The 20659-nt window shown below is 40.1% G+C and overlaps 1 protein-coding gene across 5 annotated transcripts in view; it reads right to left on the bottom strand.

The window, feature by feature from the left end:
* ITSN1 (intersectin 1) overlaps positions 1–20659 on the bottom strand; it is a 142258-nt gene that overhangs the window by 8334 nt on the left and 113265 nt on the right. For 4 of the 5 annotated variants that reach the window (XM_065676866.1, XM_065676864.1, XM_065676865.1 and 1 more), the window contains one exon: positions 17770–20565. In XM_065676866.1, coding sequence (XP_065532938.1) covers positions 20564–20565 — 2 coding nt within the window. In that variant the 3' untranslated portion in view covers positions 17770–20563. Of the gene's footprint in view, positions 1–121; positions 296–653; positions 738–835; positions 919–3738; positions 3861–4379; positions 4593–6215; positions 6384–7222; positions 7322–7780; positions 7965–9327; positions 9435–10289; positions 10412–17769; positions 20566–20659 lie in introns of those variants that run through there. The other variant, XM_065676868.1, reaches the window with a different exon arrangement.

Raw genomic sequence — 20659 nt, 5'->3', positions numbered from 1 at the left:
TTAAGGGTCCTTTCCAACCCAAACCATTCTCTGATTCTGTGATTTACCTCAGCAGGCACACATCTCTTCAGAATGAGAGAATTGAGAAATGCCCTTAGAAGAAGAGCAGCTCCTTACGTACCATCTGGGGAGAACTGGTCCCTCTCGAACACCGTAATGCAGAGCACATCCTGCTCAAGGTCTTTGATAAAGAACTGGCAGTTGGAGTTCCACTTGGGGTTGAGGGTGTCCTGTATCGTCTTGGTAATGTGGCACTGAGAGCCCATCGTCACCTCACAGTATGGGTTACTCTTTCCTGGGGAGATGGAAACAAACAGAAGAGAATAATCAGGTTTCTAGCTTTGCAATCTTCTTCTTAAATACCGTTTTACACCTACAGCTAACAAGCAAGGGAAAGATTGTGGCCTCGCAGGACCTTGTGGCTTATGGTCTCTAATGTGGCGGAAACTAAGTTTGTCTGAAACAAATGCTTTATTCAGGAAAACTGCATGACTGTTACTGAACTGCACAAAATCACTTGTGCGTATTTTAAGCTCATTAAAATTGCTTCATTAAACAAAACCATGTTTCGGACAGAACCTCCTTCAAAGTTAGTCTGACATAGAGGAATGTCTTCTTCATAGAGCATATTATGAAAAACCCAAAGCACTTACCATGGGACCTACAGGGTTTTAGTTCAATGCCTTCAACAATATTCACCATCAACCTCCCAATGCCTGTTGCTCTTTGTGAGCGAACTGTGGTGAAACAGAAGAGGTGACAGAAATTACTTAGTGTATTTTCCTGCCTGTGGACTTTTCCACAAAAGATGTGACCCCCTCATCCCATGCTGTACCTAAGTAGGCCTTTTCCCTCTTCTTCTTCTCAGTCTCTATGTAAAGTTCTGAAGCAGCTTTGATCTTCTGAACCCAGGCGGTCCTTCAGAAGAAAAGGGAAAAAAGAGTTGTAAAATACCATTTCCATTTTTCATCCCTGGAGCACAGCAGACAAAATTAAGGGTGTTCCTCCTTCCCGACCAAGGCTTTGGCCCCATCACGGGTTCTATGACATTGAAGCTGTCTGCCTGATAGAGATCTGATTGGAATTTATAGCTCCTGCAGAAATTTAACCATCCCAAGCTAGCAGATCCCACCACAAAAAGAAAGCTCAAGAGAATCACAAGCAGGAGGGACTTGGTGAGAAACAAAAGGTGTAGATAACAGGTTTGGTTTCACCAACCCTTTTTCTTTATTGCAATAAGCTAACGTCTTGAAGCCTGTAGGTCATAGAATCATAGCATAGTTAGGGGTTGGAAAGGACCTTAAGATCATCCAGTTCCAAACCCCCTGCTATGGGCAGGGACACCTCGCACTAAACCATCCCACCCAAGGCTCTGTCCAGCCTGGCCTTGAACACTGCCAGGGATGGAGCACTCACAACTTCCCTGGCCAACCCATTCCAGTGCCTCACCACCCTCACAGGAAAGAACTTCTTCCTTATATCCAATCTAAACTTCCCCTATTCAAGTTTTAACCCATTACCCCTTGTCTCTAATGAAGAGTCCCTTCCCAGCATCCTTATAAGCCCCCTTCAGATACTGGAAGGCTGCTGGGAGGTCCCCACGCAGCCTTCTCTTCTCCAGCCTGAACAGCCCCAACTTTCTCAGCCTGTCTTCATACGGGAGGTGCTCCAGTCCCCTGATCATCCTCGTGGCCTCCTCTGGACTTGTTCCAACAGTTCCATGTCCTTTTTATGTTGAGGGCACCAGAACTGCACACAATACTCCAGGTGAGGTCTCACAAGAGCGAGATACAGGAAGTATCAAGTGTAGCAAGCCTGTGCATCTCGCTGAAGTTCCTCCAGCGAGGTAGGATGAATACCGTGCAGAGTTTAGATGTTCCCGAGTACTGCTGTGAGTGCTCTGACACAGAGCAGATACAAGCTATGTTGCAGAGGCGGCCACATTTCTTAATCCCTAAGGTTTCATACCAAAATCCTTCTGAGCCATGGGACACATCATGGAACACAGATGATGAATGCTCATGGTTCCCTACAGGCCTTTCTGAGAAATAATTTCATACTTAAGAGACTGAGTAGAAAGATTGCGAGAGAAAAAGCATGGAAGAAGGGACCTCAAGGGTTTAGAAGAATTGCTGTGACATACAAGGGAGCCTCAGACCTGAGTCAAGGGAAAATGACAGAATCTAGAAGCTGTGGATCCATTTCTGATCCCAAAATGAAGAGCTGCTGCTCTGCAGGGCGTTGTAACTACTTACACTGGTCTGGATTTGGGTCTGACCGTTTACTTGTATTCTGCACAGAGAGCTGTTCAAGAAAACAAAACACTTAAGGACAATTCTGTCTTCCAGCTCAGCCCTAAATGGTAAATCACAACTTCAGCAGTATACCGAGCCTTTGATCACAAAGGTCTTTTAAGATTAAATGGGCAAATCAATCACTCATTGATGCTAATGTTCTTTTCCCATTGCTCTTAGTTAAAAGCAAGTGAGTAATGAAAACCTGGAGGTATCTCACCTAAAATGCTGCATTTATTAGCAATTCTGGTATAAAAGAAAGTCAAAGGTGCATGTAAGAAAGTCAAAAGGCTGCCTCCCATATAAGTAAAAGCATTTGACAAGATTGTCCAAATTCAGGTAGCAGTTCCTGTGTGTTCTCACTGTAGTGAATGCAGAGGCAGACACCTCCAGAGGGCGTTCAGTATGTGAAGATCTGCCTCCTTCCACTGATGGTTTAGTGTAGGGGGCCTAAGCATCTCCCTCAAGTTCCTCCTGCTAGGTAGGATGAATGCGGTGCAGAGTTTAGATATTTCTGACCACTGCTGCAAGTGCTCTGATGCAGAACAGATGATTCTTGCTATAGTCTGATTTGTGGAACAGAGCCTAAGTTGAAAAGGCTGTGTCAGCTTTCATCACCAAGGGTCTAACAATGATGCCTGTTCATTCTGTGCCATAGAAGAACAGATAATATACCACAGGACAAATGTTATCCATAAAAGTAACACCCTTTGCAAGAAAAACCATGCATATAAATAATAATGAATAACACTGTCAGGCAGGCAGGGAGCAAAGATGTTTTATACCTTTTTATGCATCAGAATTTTTAGGGGCCATACATTTGCAAGCTGGCATAACACAATGTCTGTACCATGGGGAAAGGCTATGCTGCACGTTCAGCTTTCATTTTTTAACAAAAGTTATCTTTCAAGACCTTACATTTGTGTAGAGAAACCTTTTCAGTATAAATCAGTGTAGTCACTCTCCATAAGCTTGCCACAGATAAAAATCACCAGCTGAGGTTTTGAGGTTGCCATTCCTTTGATTGTTTCAGTCTGAACCGAAACAGATTAAAACTAATTGGGATTAGTTCAGTAGGGTTTTGCTTCAAGTTCTAATTCTCTCACTGAACATACAGCCATACAAATGCTTGCACAGGCACAAACAAATGTTAACAGAAGATAGGATTGCATCTTTTGGCTTCCTTATGCTAACATAAAATGTTGTGAATATGGCCTATATATCAGCCCTCCCAGCCATTTCACCATTGGTTCCATTGGAATTCAGGAAGCATCATTTTTTCTCCCTCCTTTTCATATATTGAATACCACTGTATCCTCAAGCAAAAGGAATTCTCCAGCCTTGTAAGATAAACTGCTTGGAGACTGCTATGCATGTGTACACCATATACATTTGCACCAGACTTTTCAAATTCAGTACTAATATGGTCTATGCAGGTACTCACCTTTCATTAATGCTTTCAGCCCGGAGGGTATAGACTCTGTCAATGTGGGAGATATGGAAGATGGGTTCATCTCCAGAAGGGTCTGTGGGTAATTTCACTAGTACCTCATTTAGAAAAATGGGCTGTAAAACATTAGGCAAAGCTAGAGTTCTACTGCACAATACCTGAACAGATGCGCTAAACACAGAGCAATTTATAACAGATTTATCTTGTGCCTGCAGTATCTTTCCCCTTCTGCCTGCCTCCCATCTTTCTTCAGATATGTCACTTTTAAAAGCTTTCTTATTATTGAAGATATAGGTGCCTCCAGAGTCTGGGAACACTTCTGAAGCAAGCAAGCAGCCTCATGAAGCATAGCAATCTCTCCCACAGAGAGCAGCAAACATTACTCTCCCCTGGTACACATGACCTCTTGCTGAAAAGCTTGTTTTAGCAAAGCTTCAAAAGGATTTATTCTTGACTCACTAAAGCAAACAACCAGCTTTCTCATTATCAGTCCCTGGAATCCCCAGCAAATGCCCAAGCTTTCATGCCTCTTTATATAAAACTTATTGCCCACACACCCAGTATAGGAGCTGCTGCCTGCTATCCCCACTGTTAGCATGTGACCATCTTTGTCACCATTAAAGAGTGGTACTTACAGTTTTGTACATTTTGTACTGCAGATTTGACTTGGGGCTGAAGACCTTGTCTGTGCCAGAAGAGCCAAGAGGTTTTATGATCTGAGTCAGGAGGAGGAAATCGTTGAACAGAAAGCCATATAGTTCCTTGTTACTCTTGGCTTTATAGAGTTTCCCACTGTGCAGAAACTTGCGTGGTCCCAAGCAGTTTGTAACAGAATTAAATACGAGTTGCTGCGAAAAGTAGAAGAAGAACAACAACGCACTGTATAAAGTAAAACAATCGAGGTTCCCCTGAAAGAGATCAAATATAATTTTGAGTCCTGACATTGGTTTCAGTTTGTGTCACAGGGATGACGAGCAATGTCTCTGCCTTGCGCATGATAAGCGGTGCAAGTCATAGAAAGGCTACATGAAAATTAACTTTAAGGCAGCTCACCAGTTGCACAGGGCATGGCCTGGACAGTCAGAGAGAAGCCAAAAGCATTTGTGCCTCCTTTCAAGTTTCTCTGCCACATGCATGCATCTCTGTGAGTGGAACCAAGCTGATGATGACCTGTCCTGGATTAGCAGTAGCTATGCAAATGGTGTCTCCAGATGCTAAGCTTCTTTATAAAGGCCTGGATTTCTGAATTGTGTTTTATTTTCACCCATTAAAACATACCAGCGGAATTCCAGATAGCCTGTCTCTGTGTAATACCTGGAGTTACAGGACAGCTGCTGACTACTGGCTGTAACTGGCAGTATTTGAGACTTATCTGGAGGTTTTTACCAGATGAGCCAAGGTTTGCCCTTTCCTAAAGGGTCATTTTGAGGTTTATTTTCACTAAGTGATGGCACAGTTCTTTCCCGTACCAGTTCCTTTCCATCCTAGCCGGCCAGGCAGCTAGATGTGGATTTACAGATTAGAATCATCTCAGACAGAAAAACAGGGGAAGGCTGGATCGCTCCTTGCCACAGACTCAAGGCTGCTGCTACTGGCACAATGTGTCAGCAAGCAGCCAGCTGGTGTTTCAGGTAGTATTTTTACTGTTCTAGGGACAGACATGATGTACAGGAGATAAAAGCAGCCATTTTCCTCCAGGCAGTAGTTGTAAAACAGCTGAATGTGCTTTGACCCTTTTGACATTGTGATATGTATTTTTCCCCTTAAACATAAGCTGAAATGTAATTTTTTTAAGACAGTAAGTTTACCAGACCTTTTTTTTTTTATCTTCTAGAACTGAAAACATCTCAATGAATACTTTGAAAATCAAGCTGTGACCAATCTGCCTCTATTACCTTCACCAGTAACAGGGAGACCACCAAAATGCCCTCCCATCCTTTTGCAGGACATACAGACACAATGTTTTGTTGTAGTTTCAGTATAGAAACTTAACTTGTCACCTTAAAAAATAATATGTAATGGGAGGCAGTGATTCTCTCTGTGAAGTCTTGTTCAGCATTCTTGAGTTTTCAAAATGTACACAAAGCTTTATCACAAAAAATATCTCCTGTGACGGGTTTTAAAGCCCTCCAGAATGGTCTGGATAAGACACAGCAGTACAATAACCACTGTATTATTGAGAGCTATAAGGCCAGAAAGTTGTGGTTGGACATTGCAGCATTGAACCTGGTACTAGTCCAGAGCCAGGCAACAAAAGCAGCATTTATCACATAGAAGGCAATAACACAAGCAGCATAAAGGATCACGTGCAGGAGCAAATGAAAGATAAAAGCAAAGGACTGAAGATTGTTTGACTTGATTAATTACACTGTTTGTCCCCTGACGCAGTGCCGTAAGTGAGCCATGGTTTCTTCCCGACTGGTGGAGAAGTGCACCCACATGTGCATTACTCTAGACAGCACTTCGTTTACCTCTGACAGGCCTTCACACTGAACATGAGCCTGGATCCACTCCAGCCTATCTGAATTTTCCTTCTCCCGCACGCCTTCATTTACTTGAGAACATAATTCTTCTGCTTTCTCAAGAGCATGCTTCAAGTGACTGTGGTCAGGATGGTTTTCCGGAGTGTTTTCTATTATCTACAGATAAATAAAATGCGTTAGCCTTTTCTGGTATCTGCAGTTACAATGTGTTCCTATTGCCAGCCCTATACTTCTGTTTTATTTCTTTATTTTCATCGGAGCCAGCCAGTATGTTCCAAATTTCATTTCCTCCTTGGCAAATATGAAAAATAGGAGACAAACTCACAGTCTGTTTGTGAACAGCTTAAATGAATGCCTGCCTGCGGAGCCTCTGCATCAGAACACTGCTCATTCTTCTGACATAAGTACACAAATTCCAGCCATACACAGGATTATATCCATGACTGTTTAAGGAAACGCTTAAATGCCAATATCCAATTTATAACTCCTCTCTGCAAAAGTCTTGGGCCAGGCTCAGCAGCATTACTTGGGATGGTGTTAGGCAACAAATTAAGGTTAGGAAAGGGTTGTAAGTTATCCGGCAATATAAGCTGTGCAGGAAGGTAACTTGCAATAATTTGGCATTCAGGCTTGCACACTGAAAGTCATTTACCAGACTAAGGGGAAGGAATGACACTGTGGAAAAAGGCAAAGATGAGCATAAGATCGACCCGTTACTCCTGTTATCTAGATTTTTAAGTTTTCATTCAGTATTTACTGCCTTCTGGTTATTTGTGTGTAAATTTCACCTCTTTCCAATGGAAGGATCAAGTAATTTCACTGAAGCCAAATGAGTTACCTCATTTTCGCTAGTATGATCAAATATAAAAGTATAGCTCACATTCCCTAACACATTCACTAACGGTGACAAATCCTGACATAAGTAGGGAAACTACCCTGTAATTCAGCTATGAGCAAAGCAGCATCAAAAACATCATCTTTGCAAAAGAACGTACATTTTTAATTATTAGTGGGTATCTTGTTACCCGTTGCATAGGCTTTAGCAGAAAACTTGATAGTGGCATTCCTTTACAGCGAGGATCCATTGCTAACCTCTGAAACATTAGAGAGGTAAAATGTTGTTAGTCAGTTTGTTTAAAACCCTGCAAAATGAGCTCCTCCAAGAAAGCAAAAGCTAAGGCAACAAATGAACACCATGCCTCAGCTAAATCTGTTCTGAGATCACAGTGGCAGTGCAGCAGAATTTCTTATGCTTTTTACAACATTATTTTCCACCTGCCTTGTCTGTAAAAGAAAAGATCTTCTTCTTCCTGTCCCAGCACTTTACAGCAAAGCCATGATTAAGTGAAGTATTTTATGGCTCTATAGTCGTTTGGAAAAATGTATTCCTTCAACAACAACAAAAATGTATTCCTCCAATGAGTGCTTAAGGCTGAAGACTCTTCATTCTGTCCCAACATGGAGCACTATCTGAGACTATGCTTTGCAAATTAATGAAACGATGAGCTAAATTTACAGCGTACAAAATTAATGGCGATTGCTTTGTCTCTTACTTTAACGAACTCCTTGAACTCAGGGACTTCATCTGTCTTCTGCTGGATGAGTGCTGCCCCATTGAGCTGGCAGCTACAGAACCGAATGTACGGCTGCATGTGGGGCAGCTGAGCTGTCAGTATGTCACCAATCATTTTCACTGGCATCTTCTCTCCAGACATCTTCTTACGCACACGCAAAGCCCTAAACATTAAAATGTCATGTGTGTGTTATAAGTAAACCTCTAAAGAATGATTCCTCATTTATGAAGTAAATGGTTTGATTCTTATTCATTACTGATACACAGAAACCCCTGAATAATAAAATAGATCAGCCTCAAGATTTATTACACATTGTAAGAACACAATAATCAAGATTGCACCTTCAGCCAACATTCTTCCCACTTGTGGTAATGAAGCTCTTATTTAATTTAATGCAGTGCCAGATCAGATACGATATTAAAAGAAATGTAATTTCCTTTTGTAGTAGTTTAGAAAGGGAGCAATAGATATGCTCATGAATGAGGGGTAAAAACCTTACCATTACTTTAAGCTCAAAACTACTTCTAGTTTTTAGCCCGGTTTCCTAAGGAAAGGAGATTAATTGTCATTGAGCTGCCTGCATTTATCCTACCACTGCCATAATTTTTCAACCTGTGGGCCATTTTCAGATACATTTTGCAAAAAAGTACATAACTGAAAGCTATAAAATCCCTATAAGTTTAATAAAAACTAGCAGCTCAGTAGGCAAAAAAGGAACTTTATTCATCCTCTAGCTTATGAAGACGCAGGTTTAACCCAATCCTCGCCCAGTTTCTCTGTCAATGACTAGATGAGCAACCTGCATGCACGTGCCCTTAAAGAAGGCACAGCATTTAGTGTGTCTTGATGAAGCAGTAAGGATTGGTAAGAGGATGAATGAGTAGGAAGGAATTGAATCCATCAGAGGCCACAGAGAATGAAGGGAGAAGTAAGGGCACTTGCACTGCCTGGAGTTTCATGGTGGAGAGTTGGGGTTGCAGTAGTTGGAGACTTTGGAAGGAAGGGCGCAGGGTACACTGGACACAAATCCTTATGAAACCAGGTTTTGTTGGCACCTCTCCTCACAAAACAGCTCATTCAGGTGCTACAGTAACTAAAGGAACGCATCAGGTAACTCAGAATAAGGGATGCAAAGGTTGTTGTGCGTTATTCTGCATTCATGGATGACAGGACTGGAAATGGGTATTGGCTGTGACAGAGGAAGTAAAAGTCTATGACAGGACTGTAGGTAGCCTTTGCAGGTACTACTCTTGAGGAGAGGTTGATCTTGCTTTCTGGAGCACATGTACACCAAAAGCAAAGTAAGTGCAAATATTTACTCAGCAAAGAACTCCTGGATTTTTCTCAACAACAACAGTAAGTCATAGAAATGTTGCTAATATTTTGCTTTTTCCAAGAGGAAATAACACATAGGCCTTTTTGGTCACTACTTGCTTAAGTGGCAAATATTTTCATGTAGCTAAAGGAGAAGCAGGGGGAGAGGCCCATGATTTTGTTATTGCTAAGTATGGAGGAAAAATACTTACTTCAGTAGTTTTATATTGCACATAATCAGCTCCTTCCAATTAACAAAAATCATAGCAACTTCTTTTTCTGTTAGCAGCTCAGATTCCATTAGTGGTTTCTGGAAGATCTATAGATTCAGAAAATGAAAGCAATTCAGAGAGTATATGGTAAGTATTATCAAAGCGACTATCACTGATGACTCATTTCATTAGTCTGGAGGTGAAAAAACCACATCAGAGTAGCCCTTGACACTCAGTGGAACAGACTTCCAACACGCACTGTGTCCTGGAGATCCATAATATTCCCTGATACTAGGTTTGTTTGTGAGCAAGGTATGGCTTTAAAAGAGAATGCCCCGAATTTATGTTGATGGTGTTAATTATGACCTGGATAATCTGTTTAAAAGTTGGGAATTTTAGTCAGAGGTCTCTGCAAAATATCTCAGGCAGAATTACAACTGAAAAGACATTTTACTTTGCACTCCTTTATGGAAGTTCTGATTTATCTCATAATGTCTCGGATTTGCGTATCTTGACCTCTTTGTCAAAAAAGGGCTTTCCTTCTCTGTCAAAAGAATTGTCTAAGTCAGCCTCTGTACTGATTCCCTTTTTTCCACGTAAGAGATGCTCCTTGTAACATTTAAAGACAATCACAGTCAGTGGTAACTTACTGAGTGCCATAGTGAATGTGGTTTAAGAACTTGAGAAATAAACATTCAAAATCAGGTTTACTAGAGTGATACTTTGAACATCAGTGTTTTGGTGATGGTAACACAAAGGCTTAACATTAATTGTGCCCACACCCACACACATGCATATACATCTATATAGATATATAGAGAGAGATGAAAATTTAACGCAGATCATCCCTGGGAAGTCAAACGTAGCAGTGATATGAAACAAGTTTGCACAGTGAAATTACTCATTTACTTTAAAAAGATGAGTGATTAAAACCTGCTCCTAAAGCTGCTGTGCCATCTTACCTCTGTGACCAACTGCAGATCATTTACATAGTTCTCCTCCGTGACAATAAGCTCATGGATGTATCCCTGCCTTTTTCTTTCAGTAGGTGTCAACATATCCAGAAGATGCAAGTCTGCACACCCTGGAAAACACAAAAATATCCTAGATCTTACTCACAGTTGTTTGCAAATTGATTCAGGTCTGTAGTGGTTCAAGTAACGCTTAATGAAAAGTAACTACTGCCTGTTCTGCTCACTTAATCATTCATACGTAACAGCACAATGCTAACAATTTCTCTGATGACAAAGCTTAAAAGTCCCCCTCACCACTACCTGCCCATTTCCAACCTGACTCTGAAGTTCACTGTACCCTTTAGTTGTGTCATTCAACTGGAGCCACATGGTAAAACAAACCCCCAAATGGATGGCAGTTAATAAAGGAGGGGCCAAAGCCTTCATCTCGTTTTACTGCCAAAGAAAATTTAGAGATCTCCTAAAAGGGAACAGAATTAGGAAACAGTGCTACAGTGACCCAAACAGGCACTCTGGAATTATATATAAGCCCTTGGCGCATTGATACTCTAATTTCAAGGTTCATCTTTACCCTTCCAGTCAAAGCATCCTAATCAAGAAGGTACTGCAGAGCTTATCTATTTCTTCATGCTGCAATTAAAAATTGCTTCTAAATATTTGAAGGACTTTAGCAGAAACACATGAAGTTCAGTGACATCACTCCAAGGATTTCACTCATTTATAGGCCAAGCCAAAGGGGTTGACTGTTGCTCTCTATCTTTAAAAGCATGGCAAGAGTTTGTAACTAAGAACTCATCTTCCACCAGTGTTGCCCTTTATGTTTTGCAAACCACCTGCCTGGTGTTTATCCTGCGTAGATGCTCAAGTTTCTGTATAAATCCTAGAATCTCAGATTTTATTTTCTGTTCTGAATTAGACAGAATATTTAATTATTTTTTTTTTTCTCTAAGCCAGTGTTTTTCAGCTGACCTTAATGAAATTCTTCTGAGACTGGCAAGCAGAATGTTTTCTTCCAGTTTTATTTTTAAAAGCATTTTTGTTATTTTTTCTGCAGTAAAATGCATTTCAAAAAGCAACAGTGATTTGAAACAGGTTGAAAACATTTTGCTTTAAAAATGCACTATTTACAAGTATTTCTATACAATCAAAATTCTTCAGTTCAGTTCCTTCCCCCACCCTTCAGTAAAGCATGGGCAGGTGAAAGCCAACTGTATACTGGTCTGCATCAAAAGGAGCGTGACCAGCAGGTTGAAGGAGGTGATCCTGCCCCTCTACTCTGCTCTTGTGAGACCTCACCTGGAGTACTGTGTGCAGTTCTGGTGTCCTCAACATAAAAAGGACATGGAACTGCTGGAACAAGTCCAGAGGAGGGCCACAAGGATGATCAGGGGACTGGAGCACCTCCCGTATGAAGACAGGCTGAGAAAGTTGGGGCTGTTCAGCCTGGAGAAGAGAAGGCTGCGTGGGGACCTCATAGCAGCCTTCCAGTACCTGAAGGGGGCCTGTAGGGCTGCTGGGGAGGGACTCTTCATTAGGGACTGTAGTGACAGGACAAGGGGTAACGGGTTAAAACTTGAACAGGGGAAGTTCACGTTAGATATAAGAAAGAAGTCCTTTACTGTGAAGGTGGTGAGGCATTGGCACAGGTTGCCCAAGGAAGTTGTGACTGCTCCATCCATGGAAGTGTTCAAGGTCAGGCTGGATGGGGCTTTGGTCCAATGGAAGGTCTCCCTTGGGCAGGGAGGTTGGAAGCAGATGTTCTAATGTTCTTTCCAACCCTGACCATTCTGTGTTTCTAAGATTCTGTAAATTCAGTATGTTCCCCATTTAAACAAACTTTCCTTACGGAAGAAGTTCTGACTGAAAAATATTCAAGGGGACCTTCACTTCAGGGGGTTAAAAATGGCCAAGGCTTCTTTTTACATTGTTCAGCAGCATCAACAATGACACCAACCTGCTGAAATCTGATAGGAATGTTTTTAGAGCAGATGCTTGCATACACTTTCACAAAGTGAACCACTACTGCTCTTAATCACATCACACCCTGGAGAACTCTTTCGGTTCTTTGTATATAAAGTTAATATTTAAATAGTATTTACTCCATTTTTAGCTTCCTGAATGTAGTTTAGGAAGTGGTCCATCACTGTGCCACTAGCAAGGTCCACCTGCATTACCAGTAAGTTTTTCATGGAATGCCTTCAACTGCTGATTCAACTTTTAAGAATTTAAAAGGAAAAAAAAGGTCAATGCAGATAGTCAGGGTAGTCCCTCTATGACTAAGAAGCTGAGAACAGGTCAGGCTGGAAGCCTAAGCATATTGATAATGCTCCTTGGTGGTACAGTACTTTGTAAGATGCAACTGAAATGTGAAATAAAAAGTAGGTTTTCAGAATTATCAACTTTACGCCAAAACAATCAAAGCACTGGGCATACTTCCAAAGCCAAAAGTTTCATTTCTGTTTAATAAATGGCTGCTTTCAGAGCGTTTTCTTAGTTATCATGTAAATCAGAAGTCTAATAAGCAGAACTATATCTCCCCATGCACTGTCAGCTTCATTAAACTGAACAAAGTGTTTAATTATTCTTCTCCAGAGACCAGGGAAGTTTCTATTCAAAGATGCGGATGACCTTGGTTTGAAGTGTGGTTTCCAACCATCAGCCTTTTAGAGGAAGCATTTAACATTTTGAATCATAATATAACTTCGCGGCTAGCTTGACAGCCAGCCAGCTGGGATGTAAATGGGCTACTCTGAACTTCAACAAATGGTCTGCTTTAGAACACGAAATATTTGGGAAAATAGCCTGTTTCTATTTGAGCAGAACATGCAGGAGACACTTTTCATATTAGGGATTTTCTTTATGAGGTGCACAAGAACAAAGATTTTTCTTGTCTTTGTATTAAAAACACGAAAGAAGAACTGTGTTCCTTTCCAAGAGCAGATGTCAGGCCTCTAGGTAGTTTTTCATGGGTGCCAAAGTACAGTGCAAAGTACTTTTATGAACATCTAGATTCCACTTGCAGCTGTAATAACATCATTCATGAATACAAATCACTAAAAGAGACCCCTGCTAGGGTCTAGAAAGCACCCTTGATGGCAGACATTTCCAGCGACAGATGGGAAAGCTCTGCTTTGGTTAAGACCCTACCTCAGTGTAGAATTGGTTAATGTTTCTAATTTAAAGCACACAGATAGACCCTCATGCATACATCCATTCAGGTACTTAAAATCATGCGCTGGCATTTGTCTTTTAAGTTACAGAGTGCCCCATTCTTTCATTTCTCTCCTTTGAGAAAGCAGAGCACTGATCCCACCTGGAAAGTGCCAAATTTGAACCCTTAGCTACAAGCCGGTAAGCTCAGACAAGAAATGGAGAAATTACAATAGCTAACTTGGAATGTTCACAGCACTGTGAATACCCAATTTTCTGCCTTTTGATTGAGTAACTGCTATGACCCTGAGCAGAGGCATTTGCACACTCACCAGACTGGCTACTCTGTCTGGATTTATGGAACCAACATACAAATGCTGTAACTAGGTATCTGTGCTTTCACCTTCTACCACCATAGGACCTGTAGGATTAAGGGATTCTAGAAATGAAAAAAATAATCATTCTAAGAGGAAACATGTTGTTCCTTTTCCTTACAAAGTCAGCCTGAAAATATGGGTCTTATAAGCTAAGCGCTAAGCTTGAAAGCAGTGTACAAGATGCTGTTTTCCAGAAAGAAGGTTCTGCTGTGGCACTTGCTGATTTACGATATGAGCACAACTTCTAATTTAGCCTAATTTGGGGAGATTTTTTTAAACAACTGCCAGATTTCCTTGTAACCCTCGTGCTGGCCCAGCCCATGACGACAAGATCACAGTAGACAGGAATCTGTTCTACTTTAGGGAACCAGAAGCAGTAAAATATGTCACAGTTATCCTTCAGATCCTTAAGCAGGGTGGAATAGCACACCATGATAGCATTCCTTCACTATCAGATTACAGCATTTCACCATTCAGTCTTCTTATCAACTAGCCTCAGGGACAACCACCAATTTCCCATAAATATCTTGTGGGATGGGCCCTCAACTGAGAGACCATCTCAAGCTTTTGCTGAGGACAGCAGTGTCTGGTGATCAGATCTCTCCATCTGAAGCTTCTGTATTGCAAAATCCCATTTCACAGCTAATTTCAACAATTTCAGCATGTTTAGAATTTCTCAAGTGGACCAGTATGTCCATTTGTTGTTAGAGCAGAAGGTTACCCTCTGGATGGACGCAGGATCTAGAAACAAGGTTCAAGTCTGGAAACTTGCAAAATATTAAGCATTACTTTGTTTTTGCCAAGACCAGTCACACCAGCATGTATGCCTTCTCCTCTTGCTTGTACCAGTCAGCTATTATCAGGTGGAGGGATTGCCACTGCCAATCCGCACACAAGCAAGAGACTCAAGAATCTTTAATGACAATTTCCATTTTTCTTTTTAAATTCTGGAACATGCATGAGTGTAGTCCTCAATGACAATACTTGCGATACACTAACACCAGCTTCATTTTGCAATAGCAAAAGCTTTCTGCAGTGTTTTAGGTTAATACCTTATTTTCTATGAATAAAAATAGTATTTTAGTATTCAGTCAAGGGAAGGAAGGGAAGGCAACACGTGAAACAGTTGGGAAAAAACCTACTCCATCCTTTCAGAAACAAACAGAACATGCCTACTACTCCCTTTCCAGAATCTGCTTGGGGAGAATAAAATCCTACATGTGAGGACAAGGATGCATTTAAAAATACAAACTGGCAGAGTTAACAGACTTCTGGACTGGTTTATATCACATCAGGTAGCTTTCAGTCTCACCTTGGGATTATGACCCACACTTATCTTGAGTCCCTGACCACTTACTGTACAGTAACAGCAAATCAGTCAAGAGCATCAGCCACGAATCCATGCAGAAGGAACCGCACAGTCCAATTTTACATTGTCTTCCACAAAAATAAAGATGCTGTACAGGCACTTCACTTGGAATTACAAAATGTGGTAACTAAGCACAGTATTCTAGAAGTTAAAACCTTTTACCAAACAACATTTTATAGCTTTTTCATTTTCTTGGGCAGACCTCCAGTCATCATCTTTACTGGCTTCAAGTCTTCCCCTCACCCCCCCCCCCCCAAAAAAAAGAAACTGAAGAAATCAAATGAGATTCATTGTAATGTTCATCTGGATCCAGAATTACTCCAACAAATGAAACAGCAGAAAAAAATGCACTTGGCAGAGTTGAAAGTGATGGAAAACCCCCTGAATCCACTTTCAGCCATCTGGGCCAGGGCACAGAAAACCTTTATCTGTGACACCGATCTGAGTCCAGTTTACACTAGCACTCTGCTGGCACTGTCACCAGTTCACAGCTCTCCACTGGTAGGTGTTCAGCATTGGATCAGCACTCTGGGGGTGAAAGCCGGTACGTGGACACACCAAAGAGAAGTCAGGAACTGAATGGCATATAGGCACAGAGCTTCCTTCTCACTGCTAGGGCCAGCTGCTGCTGAGGGGTCAGACTCAAAAAGGTAGGCATGGCACAAAGAAATGAATGAAAAGCTTGTGCTACAAAATACAGCAAAATCCTGTGATCAAGCACCACCACAAGGAATCCAACACCTAAAAGCTCTGTGCCCACTTGCTGTAAAACAGCTACCTTAGGCATAAACATCTTTCTCCCTTCAGCCACTAACGACTATCTTTTCCACAAAATGCTTAATTAAACTATTCCACAAGACAAAGCTTGTTCTAAAATCTGACTTCTTTTTCTGTGTTGCTCCATAGGATCCATAACAGTTGCAGAAGTAGAGCAACAGGTTTGATTCAAATTAGCTTCTGGCTCAATGCAGACATTGCAGTCTGAAGGTTTGTGCTGAGGAGGAGCACTACAGGGGATTTTCTTGGGCTGTGGTTTATTTTTTTAAAGAAGTAACCAAATTAAGATGTATGAAAAGGGGAATGGAGCAAAACAGCTATGAAACTTGCTGTAACAAGCTATAGAAACTTGTGTATATCAGAATTATGTTTACACGTACTATTAACGTTACCAGGTTACGCCAGATAGTTAACTCACAATTTCTCCTCACACAGGCAATAACTCATGATGAATCCTTATTCATGGTTAAGTACTCCTTTGAAAGCTATCAAACAACAAGTACAAAAGCCCATAAAATCTACATGCAGGAAATGAAGTCTTTGTGAAAATAATTCACGTTTTTAACTGCATCCAGGACAACCTTCTGGAAACATTCTTTCAGGGTTTGGAATCAAAAGTTCACCTTAGTGCTCTCTATTTAGCTCAGCAGCAGCTTGTTATGCAGCTGTCTGTGTGCATGCACATAGCTTGCAATTCAGCTGGTTAAATAATGTTTGAGATGTTTTCTCCCTGGATTTACTGAAGTTGTCTAAAAAAAGAAGTTAAGCCATTTCTTGTCTGATCAGAAGAGGACTGCATATAAGGAGCTATTGAACATGAAGTTAAATAGTTGGAGTCAATAATCACAAAGAACTAAAAAGAACTGCTTTAAAACCAGAGAACAAAACCAGAACATGCAGTTATTTTGCTGCCTTACAGGAAGGTTATGGTAATAGGCCATTTTCAAATGTGTTCAGTGAGCTCACAGCAACTGGAAGAGATACCACTGAAGCTCCCAAATAATTGAGATTTAAATAAAACTGGACAGATTTCAAGTACTGGAATTGATACTAACAAATTCCCTTAAAGAACATTTATGGGAATTCTTCCTCAGCAACTGAATACAGAGGAAATTCTTTTCAAGGTAAACAGAAACACCGTAAACAAAAAACCCACCACTGCTTGGAGAGGTCTCTAAGTCCAGACACCTTTACATCCTTCATGTGACAGCTCCTGTGCAAGGGAAAAACGTACTCGGCCCATGAGAGTTAAGGTAAAGAATGAGTTCAGTTGATCAGACAGCAGTGAGGCTGCCTCTTTTCTGTTAGTTTAAAATACAAATGAGATAAAAAATCATCTGAATGCTTTCTTATTTTTGCCTGTGTAAGTCCTGTTTCAGGCTTGACTGGGATTTGTGTTGACTTTACAGCCACAAATTCAAGGACCAAAGAAACAAGAGTGTGGGCCCATTTCCCCCACAGGAGACAAGCGTTCTTTTGGAAATAGGTTTGCTTGCTGCAGTCCAGATCTGCGGCTTTGGGAAGGGACTTGTGCCTTAAGAGGTTAAAGATCTTTTCAGATGAACGAGGAAGGAGTGGAGAGGGTCAAAACTGGATTGAGACACAATCCTGGAAAACTCTTCTTTCCGATGGAAATAATCAATTTTCTTTATTAATTGCTTTCATACTCCCTTTCTCATAAATATATATAAACAAAAATCCAAACAGGTAAGAAACAGTAAGTGCAGTATCTTGTTCACTGCCACTCAAGGGAAATCACTGATTATGAGGAAGATTTAATACTACCATGCCAAGCTATAATAGTACACTTAAGAACTTTAATAATTGAGTAAATAAACATTATAGGTATTTCAGCAACATATGTCAATATAAGCCACAATGGTTTGAATCTCTTTGTCTAGGACATTTTAAATGTGCTTTGAAGTTTCTGTGAGTTAACTGTTCTCAACAATCGGTTGATAAAGATATTGCTCTGTTGAGCAGTACACAGCACTTTTCTGTCTATGGAGTCCTGGCACAACATACACCTCCTGTTTGTGTTTGTGTGAGTATGTGTCTTCTACAGAGAGCTGTAGACTTAAGGCTGTTCTCTTCACTTCAGTGGAAAGCTGACCGCAGGAAGCTTTAGGGCACTGTGATTTTGAAAATCTTTTAGGAGACATCACTCAACACTTTGAAGAAGCATGTTAGAAAACATGTAGCCTGCAGATCATCGTAATAGCTTTATTTTTCTTCTCACTTGAAGCAATGATGGAAAAGAAGCAGCATCTGAATCCCTATATCCAAAGTTTTGCCAATATTTCAATAGCAAGAGAAAGTATGCTTCTGGCCTAAAGTAATAAAAAACAACATGTCCTTTAGGACAAACACTTTTAGTCAAGTTATAAATCTTTCAACACAACAGCTCATTATGGGAAAATAGAGAGATCCTTTCATTAAAATAACATTTTAATGCACAAAATCCTGAAATAGTGGAGTAAAATCTGGGTACATCATCCTCAGGCACTGACGTTCTGTTCAATTGCTGTCACACCAGGCAGCCTATTTTTCAGCAAGTGGCTATGGTAAAGACAATTTTTAATATTTTTTTTTTTTAATGGCAGAGTGGTAAAGGAAAAATCTGTTCATGTTACATACTGTCCTAAAAAGAAAGAAACACTGTGCAATTGTGCATGTTTTAAGACTAGAGCTTCTGGCATACAACACAGAGCCTAAGTCAATGTAAACCCATGGTAAAATAACAAAGAATACTTAATTCATCTACTAGTACAGTGTCAAAAAAGTCAGCTGACCTGTAACATGTAGAAACAAACGAGTAGAGAAAGAAAGGTGCAAAAGGTTGCAGATAATCGTGACAAATCTGAGTAATTATACTGAAATAATATTCAAAGAAACAAGACAAGTGTCATTCTGAAATTTAACAGGTTGGCTTCAGACTGTTCTGGCGGTAAATTCATTACATGCACTAATGCCACTTGGTGAATTCTGTGTGCACAGAACAACGAGACAACAAACACATTTAGTCTATCTTTTATATGAAGAATTTAATTATCTATACATGTAACTAATTTTAAAGGCTGTATTACAGTTGTTAAAGCTGCAGGTTTTTATATATTTATATAATTTACATTCATATTGATGAAATACTGAAGTGCAATTGAATAAGGAGCTTCACTTGTTCTTTGCACCGCATGACGGGTCAGAAGGAGGGAGACAGGGAGGATTAGAAACGCTACAACGCTGCCAGCAGGAAATTTAGAAATAATGAAATACACAAACCAGAACATAACTAAATGGTAAGGTAATTAGTAAAACAGCTACATTGTGCTTGAGGCATTGGGAAGAGAGGGTTTCTGCATTGACAGCACCAGGCATTTCATCAAGAGTTTGTAACTAATGCTGGAAGGACAAACATGGCTTAGCTACAGCACATCTACCACATAAACTTGACTGTAAGCTCCATTTAATATTAATTTGTATAAATTCCACAGTCTAGTTTAAAAAATGTAAACATTGGAAATTAATTGCAGGGAGATATTCCTATACATTCTTTCTTGTCAGGAAAATTACTTGTTCAAAATGTGTTGTTCCATACTCATAAGCAAGTAAAGATGAGAAATCAAACTTCATGTAACCAAGATGAAAATAAAGAAGTTAATTCTCAAATCCCACATGAATGTAGCATTCTATTGATTTCTGATAAGAAAATGCAAAAATTGGAACATCTGAGACAAACATAAACCAGGGTGTTTTCTAATTGTATGCAGCTAAAAGTAATGTGCAAAATAAAATTAACATAACTGGGATAAAAACATTATGCAAGGTTAATATCTCTTGCATTGGAAGGAAGTTAATTTCTTCTCTCCACAACGTATTACACACTCAACAAGGAACACCTGATACATACAGTACAATAACTACAAAAAAATACCTTATCTGTAATTGGGCACATTTAAAGTTCCTTAAACTGATTTAACTCCTTCTGTTCTTTTGTAATTAAAAAACAAAGAAAAAAAAAAAGAAAGAAAAAATTAATAAAAAAGACATATTGACAACACTGGACAAGGGAACAATATAAAAGAAAGGTACATAAAGTCTCAAATTTGTGGACATTTGGAACAATTTTAATAGCACATGCAGCATTCCTTGATAGTGGGTCTTTTTGCACAAACAAAATTGCAATGAAGAACTTTAATTTATACTTTTCCTTTAAAAGGCTAAAATAGATATTTAAAAATAATTTTAAAACTACTGAAAGCACCTGTGCAAAGGTGGAAAAATTAGTTTGGTAACTGTGAAAGCCACAAAAGGACCCACTATCCTCTGATATTTTTGTGTTTTTTTGTTTCATTTTAATTTTGCGTCTATATCTGTAGGTAATTAACTCAAACATTGTGATTACATGCAACTAATGTAAAATGAGGTAAACTGCTCTGCAGTGTGTTCTTCTACTCAGAAGGCAGTAGATGATCATGCTGGAAGCCACATGATCAAGGCTGCATCTCCCATCATCCCTCTGGGCAGTGATATGGGATAGTGGGTCTCTTTGAGGACTTTCAAGCCTGAGTGGGGGATGGACAACATATGATTCCTAGAAAAAGGAGGAAAACAACACATAAGCAAAACAAAACAATGAGCAAATTCAAGCTAGGAAAATGAGTCAGGCATGTAAACAGCATGGTGCA

This window comes from Lathamus discolor, chromosome 4 (genome assembly GCF_037157495.1).
Source record: "Lathamus discolor isolate bLatDis1 chromosome 4, bLatDis1.hap1, whole genome shotgun sequence".
Taxonomy (NCBI): Eukaryota; Metazoa; Chordata; class Aves; order Psittaciformes; family Psittacidae; genus Lathamus; species Lathamus discolor.
Note: the sequence above shows the minus strand (reverse complement) of the source record. Positions and strands in the feature narration are given on the sequence as shown.